The following is a 7,379-nucleotide window of genomic DNA, read 5'->3' as shown; positions in this document are numbered from 1 at the left end:
GGGACGGACCGGGTGGGTTGTACCACAACTGCAGTTGTTCAGAGAGAACACACTTTCCTGTTGCACCCGTGGAGAACAGGACCGTGCTTAGCCACTCTCTCTGCTCAGGAGGAAGGCTAATCCTGAAGGACTCCAACGGGAACATCTGGAAACACAGCATCAGCAACAAAGCTCCAAACTTTAGAAAGAGAGAGCAGGAATTCTGGCAGCTGAACTACCTGATTCTGCTTTGAAATAACACCACCAACCTGAGCTGTGGGATGTGATGGAGGACCAGGAGTGGTGCTGGATGCTGTGAACCACACACAGTCAAACGTGGTTGTTAAGATCAAACCGTGACCACATTAGAAGCAGCTTAGCCAGCACTTAGCCAGCATTCCTCAGGGATGTTCCTCATCCCTGAGGAACATTAAAATCACCCTGGTCTTAAACCTTACCGTAAGGAACCGTGGCGCTCCCCAGATTGGTATCCTGGCACTGAGGGGACAACGATGATACTGATAAAATCCTTAAGGTGGTGTTGGACTGGACGTCTGCGTTGGTGGTGCACATCAGTGAGCAGGAAGTGGATTGACCAGGAGTACAGTCCATGTCCATACTGAGGATGTACTGTTTTAGCTTACTAAACTGAGAGTTGACATTCCGAACCCGTAGCCTCCTAATCAAGTTCCTGTAGCTGAGACACGGAGATGGAGACGTTTTAGCAATACAAACCACAGATTGTGCAGCAGTCATGACAGGAATGCTCCCACCTGCGTATTTTTTGCTCTCTGCTCTCATACAGCTCCCTGTAGGTGAGGGAACTGTATGTGCCGAAACCAACCACCTGGTGGCCCACGGCCTCCATCTCTGCCCGCCTCTTGGCAGATATGGCAGCGGTCACTTCTGGGAACAAACGAGCGTACCTCAGCAGGACGTCCTTGTATCTCTGAAGCAAGGTGGTGCTTTTGTCGCACTCTTGCTCCACCTCATGGCTTGCCAGAACCTTCACCATGTAGTCCCGGTCATTGTTTAAAAGCCAGCTGAAAGTCTTTCCCTTGTACACACCAAACTGCACCTTCAACTTTCCGAGCATAGAGCGATGGTCAACGCCTTCGTGTGTTTGTGACGCGACCTGCACCAGCAACTCCGGTGTCTGTGGCTGGGCTGCCTTACCAGCAGCATGGCTCACTTGAACCTGCTTCTGAGGGCCAGCAGGCCGGAGGGAGAACTGAGGTGCATACATATCTGTGGGGAGGGGAAAAAAAAAAAGATGGAGTTAGACACACAATGTGCTAATAGTGAAGCTAATTTTTTGCTTAGTGTTTTTGCCATCTTTGAAAACACATTTAGCTTCCATTAAATTCATTTTCTGGATCAGTTCTAATTCTCTTGGTTGCTTTGCAAACTTTCAGTTGAATAAAGTTTGACGTTTGTATTGAAGTTTCAGTTATCAACTGTTTTTCAAGTAGACACTTTACATTAATGCTCTTGTTTTAAAGCAGTTCCATTTCCTTTCCAAACATTCTCTCTTTTTTTTTCAAAGGAACTTTGTTGAGCCAGTATGCAACAAAGAAACTAATGAGATATACAGATAAATACAACACTTACATGAACACACAACCAGGTTTTAATTAAACAAATGCATGCAAAACATAAAAAAAAAAAAAACTTAAGTGAATAGTTTTGAGAACATTTTGTTAGTACTCCTTAGGTTCTCCATTTATGATGCAGTGAGGCAAATAATGTTTAAAATAAACAGTTTGAAGTCTACTCATGTCCTGTGTGCCTTTTAACAAAGCCCTACTCAACGATTATAAAACTAAAACGATGACTGAAAGTTCTTTACCAAAGAATCCCTTTCTAAAGTGCAACTATGAAAAAAGTGTACAATAACAAACTTTTTTTATGAGTCAGCCAACTTCTATAGCATTGCTCTGCAACCTTTGCAACCTAAGTCAATCAATCAATTTTATTTATAAAGCACCATTCATACTAAAAGCAGCTCAAAGTGCTGTAGAGATCAATAAAAACAGTTAACCCCACATGGAAAAACTCACAACTGCATGGAAAATGCACAAACTAAGCAGAAATGATTCAATTAAGGAAATACAGTTAAAAAGATGGGTCTTGAGTCTGCTCTTAGAGACGGCAACATTTGCCATTTTGCTCAGGACAGCCAAATAAAACTTGTTCAGAGCCGCAAACGTCACATGACTTTTTAAATTTCTTATTTTTAGGATGTGAAGTGAAGGTAAACATGAAAGAATTTTTTAAAGCACATGGATACCATTAAAAAACACACACACACACACACACACACACATGACAAGGAAAATATATCTAGAACATATGACTGTTACTTTTAGTATCAATCTTTGCAAATACTGCTAGAATTTTTTTGGGGGAAAAACTGTTAAAAACTTTTATGTTTTATTCTATATGTATTTGAAAAGCTTAACTGGTTGCTTTTAATTTTCATGGAAAAACTATTAGCAGCAACTGCAGAAGAGCCATAAGTTGCAAAGCCGTTTTATATAGTGTAATATGTTGAAGCAGCAGCCATATGAGAGGAAGGGCTTGGATGTGCTCACTACGAAGACCAGTTGTGTCCTAAAATGTCCCCTCGTCTCAGTGCAGATGGTGGGAATTTCAGTTTGGAAAAGCCAGTTCACGCCTAACTCCATTCGCAAAACAGCTCAATTAAAAAAAAAACTCACTCTCACACAATTTTCACTAAGCGAAAATGTGAAACAACCGACGACTGTTCCAAAGACATTCTCTCAGAAACTTCGGCTAATGCTTTTGAGAGAACCACGAATAGAAGTATTACTTTTTTGTGTGTGAAAATTACGCAAAAAAAGAACTACCTACTGCTGTAGCGCTGCTCAGTTCTCCCGCGGAGAAATTCAACAATCTCAAAGACTCGTCCCTATGACGTCAGGGCGTAAAAGGTACTACATTTACACTACACTATATATGGAGAGCTAAATGAGACCAACAAACAACACTGCACAACTTCTCCTAATGACACAACCTAACAGCGACGTTTTGTCGCAAAACACCTGGAAAACCTACACAACAGAAAGCACGTGAGCTAAGTTTGTCACGTGACCACCGCTGAAGCTTTTATTTTGTAGCATCTTTCTTTGTTTAGCCACTATTTAGTTTGCTAACTGTGCGCTAGATTTTTAACACTTCTCCGAAATAATTGGATACATACACAAAAAGAAAAAAATATTGTGAAGAGTTAGGCACATTTTTTTTTAACTTTTACTTGGGCAGCATCTATGCTAGGTAAACTATGTCATGGGAAAAAGTCCAAATAATAGTACTTCTTTTTGAAGGTAGAAATATACATAATAATCACAATTTCTTATAAAGGCCCCCTAAGTACTTCTGTTTGGGCTTTACCTGACCATTTGCAGATTTTATTTTTTCATGTTTTTTCTTGAAGACAAACATAAAATATTCATCCTTTATCTCTTGTTTCAACTCCTATAGATGCTCAAATTTCTGCATTTTGCACTGCACACTCAATAAAAAAAAAAATAAATAAATAAAAATAAAAAAAACACTGACCTGCTTCAATTTCTTCATTGTACTTCCTCCAGACTTGATTATGGGATGCGCTTGCTGTGTTTTCACAATGACAGCATTTATTTCTGTCCAGAGTTGCAAAATCCCAAATGTTCTTAATGGATTGAAGCTCTGTATTCTGTAGTGACTAAACCATGTTTAAAAAAAAAAAAAAAAAACAATCTCCCATGCACATTTTGCACAAATCCTGACATACTTTGTGTGAAAAATACATGACCGTATTTTCAAATTCATAGAGCAACCACTCAACTGCAATCAGTCATTTTGAGACATTCCTAAGTGCTCAAGTCAAGTACAAGAAAACTGGACTTCTTTTGGAGGCGAACTGAAGGAAGTCTCTATGCTGTTTCTATGGCCACTGCATAGAAACTCAGTGGCCACGCTACAGAAACAAGCTCAGGAGAAGTGGCTATGTTGGTTGTAAAAGCCTTTCAGAAAAACAGTGGAGGGAAAATGGAGGAAAATCTGCAACATGCTTTGACATTCTGGGATCTGTCACACACAGAGACAAAAATACGGAAGGTGGTCAGATTTGAACATGCAGGAACAATCTGGCGATTGTTCTCATTCTATCCTCCTCCAGTCTGCAGCTGGTAGAAGCTCAGTCTGACAGCCTCCTGCCTGCAGACACTTATGATTACTGAAGATTAATGTTTAAAAATAATTTGCTTAGGCATCATGTCATAACATTAATATCCGGAACGCTGAACAAAGGCCCCTGTAAGCATTTCCATGTTTGCCTACAAGCATTGCATATCTGTATTCCTATACGCCGAACGCGTCAGAAATGTTTGCATATTTTTTATTTTTTGTTCAACAAAATCAGAGTTTTGCCCCTGCTCTCTACAGAGCAGAATGACGATGTAGAGGATCTTGTTGGTCTTCTTTCTCTCAGGTAGGTACATTTTATGTTGGTTATGTTAAGTGAAAATTTAGGCTTTATACTCTGCAACAATTGTTGCCGGCAGGAAACTGCATAGTCTAAATTACACAAATCTGGCCAATTTACACATAGAAAAAAAAATAAGAAAAATTATGACATGCATAAACTTTTATAACAAAGAACGGTTATAAGATTATAAGAGTGTTCAGAAATATTTTAGGTACATATATTCAATGCCACACCCTGCAGATGTCATTGTCTCAATGTGCTAACCAAGTGACCTTTGAACTTGGGGGAGGGGTTCAACTGTGGGAATGACTGATGTAGGAGACATCTTTTGGAGGTTCCTTCAGGTCTAGAAGGTCTAAAATATCTGTTAATTTAAGCCATGGGGAAACAGCAATGTATATAGAATAAACAGGCAAACCATTTAGACATAGCACAGTGCTATGTATATATTATGCTAGTAGCAACAGTTGTTACTCTTCTTACGATCAACAGATGAATCAAGGGATACAATTTTCTTTATATATCAGTAGAAGACACTTGAAAGAACATGTGTTCAAAATATTTTATTTATATTTGTTTATTTAAATATTTTGCTGACTTCCTCTTGGACAGCTTTGTGACTGACATTTGCCTCCAGCATTACAGGCAGGAAATAAAGAGGTCTGGTCATGTGACCTTTCACACTAGCTACATGAAATTGATATTGCTTAGAATAGACACTATTATTTTTATTTAAAAACTTCAATTAGCTGCCAAAAGTCAAATTTCTTTTAGAGCTTCCAGAAGTTAAAAAAAATGTCCTACCAAAAATTGTTGCTGGTGGGGTTAAATGGGTTGTAATTGCTTTAATGCTGTGGAAAAAGTTACATTGGTGGAATAAGACCTTGAGAGTTTATGAGGAATGTTTTATGTTTTATTCCTAATAGAGAGGTTCATCCTCTCCACATGCATCCAGCTTCAGTATCACTTTGTCTCTGGATCTTTCACCTGGAGCGAAGCTCAGGCCGACTGCAGAGAGAAACACACAGTGGAAAATGTTGGGATGATTCCTGCAGCTTCTCATACCCATTTATCTGCTACAACGGTAATGATATACAACTACTACATTTCAGTATTGACAAAGACTTCATCATAAAATGTGCAAATGCTGCTCGTTTTCATCCTATACTGCAGGCACACAAGAGAATCCTGAATATGTTCTGGTCAATGAACCCAGATCCTGGTCCGATGCTCACACGTACTGCAGGCAGAACTTCAGAGACCTGGTTACCATCAGGAACGACACAGAAAACCAGAGAGCTCGAAGTTTGGTGCCTAGTGGGACCATAGCATGGACTGGCCTATTTAGAGATCCATATTTGTACTGGTCTGATAGGAGCAGCTTTGTCTACAGCAAGTGGGCAGATGTTTTAAAAATAATAGGCTCCAACTGAGTACTTTGTGGTGTGACATGGAATAAAGGTGATTGGAGGTTTCGCACAGGTGAAAAAAAAAGTTCATTTGTTTGCCACAGCCTCCCAGGTAAGTGTTTAAGTGGTTTTCCCTTATTGATGTGCATGTAGGACAACATGAGCTGCAGCTTTATTTTTCTTTCTCTCATCTTGTTTAAAAAGTAGAAATGAAACAGGTTGTGAAACTGAGATTGAAGACTGAGGACTCTGTCAATCTGAATGATCCGCTTCTGAGGGCAAACATCCTGAAAAAGGTAATTTTTGGAAATTAAAAAAAAAAAAAAAATTACATTTCTTTGGAACATTAATCTCCCAAACCCATACTTCCTTCACCAGCTGCAGGACAGACTGAATGAGAATGGGCCGAGTGTAACCACCTTGAAATGGAGACAGCAGCCTGATGGAGACGTCTTTAAGAAGAAGGAATATCTCTGAGTTACTGATCTCAGCATGGAATGGTTTATATAAATCTGGTTATACCTTTGGTCAGTGGCAGTTCAAATGTAATCATATAGCCACAATCTGTAATAATCCGTGATTAGATGACGGGTGAAGTCAACGTGCCAAGCCAGCCTGGACTTGAAACTCATCACCAAAGATAAATGATTGTAAATTTCTGCTTTGCTGCTTTGGACTAATCTAAGCTTCGTTTGATCCGATCCAGTGGATTGGTCAAAACGTGATTAACTTGTGTCAAACTTTATTCTGTGTGAATATCAATGATAAACTTATTTTGTCACAAGTCTCTGAAATGTGATATGTCACTCACTGGAGGAAAACGGCGGAGAGGAAAATTACTGTATTATTCTAATTATGAGTTCTTTTGAACCGCAGCAGCCGTGGAGCCAAAATAGATTTAAAAAATGTGATCACTAAGGTCTCATGAAGTAGCATGACATAAGGTACCTTTTTCATGTATAAAAGTAAAGGTTAAACTGTATTTAATAATTTAAGTTAAGCTGCATGGACATAATCACTCACAATATTGATCAGTTTTCAAAGGACCATACTGTACATCCTGCACTTGTATTTTATAATGAAACAAAAGTGTTTTTCATAAAAAAAGAGAAAAGTGTTCAAAAGCGAAAAATAACGATTCAAATGGTTAAAATGTATCAATGGTGTTTATTACTTTGTTACATTAAGTAACAAACGGGGAGCTGCGGGATTCCCGTCTTTTCTTCTCCCGCTATTAACAGACAGGGAGGGACTACAACAAAGTCCACCTCCACTGAGCGCCTCATCCAATCACAGCCACGGGACGGTACGGCTCAATTTCCATACAGCATGTATAACATCAGCGGTTCCTGTTCTGCAGTTCATTCGTCGCTGTAAGTTTCCAGAGACAACATGCCCGAACCTGCAAAGTCTGCGCCCAAGAAGGGCTCCAAGAAAGCGGTCACCAAGACCGCCGGCAAAGGAGGCAAGAAGAAGAGAAGGACCAGGAAGGAGAGCTA

General features: G+C 39.6%; 1 protein-coding gene across 1 annotated transcript in view; it reads right to left on the bottom strand.

Annotated features, from left to right (window-relative positions):
* The window catches only part of LOC103153169 (uncharacterized), a 5,475-nt gene extending 2,639 nt beyond the window's left edge, over positions 1 to 2,836 (bottom strand). Inside the window, exons 1-5 of the mRNA XM_016661734.1 lie at positions 2,574 to 2,836; positions 753 to 1,227; positions 438 to 676; positions 249 to 292; positions 6 to 145 (exon numbers count right to left, since the gene is read on the bottom strand). Coding sequence (XP_016517220.1) covers positions 6 to 145; positions 249 to 292; positions 438 to 676; positions 753 to 1,225 — 896 coding nt within the window. The 5' untranslated portion in view covers positions 1,226 to 1,227; positions 2,574 to 2,836. The remainder of the gene's footprint in view (positions 1 to 5; positions 146 to 248; positions 293 to 437; positions 677 to 752; positions 1,228 to 2,573) is intronic.
* Between the last annotated feature and the right edge of the window lie 4,543 nt (positions 2,837 to 7,379).

This window comes from Poecilia formosa, unplaced genomic scaffold (assembly GCF_000485575.1).
Source record: "Poecilia formosa unplaced genomic scaffold, Poecilia_formosa-5.1.2 Scaffold341, whole genome shotgun sequence".
In the NCBI taxonomy this organism is placed as follows: Eukaryota; Metazoa; Chordata; class Actinopteri; order Cyprinodontiformes; family Poeciliidae; genus Poecilia; species Poecilia formosa.
Note: the sequence above shows the minus strand (reverse complement) of the source record. Positions and strands in the feature narration are given on the sequence as shown.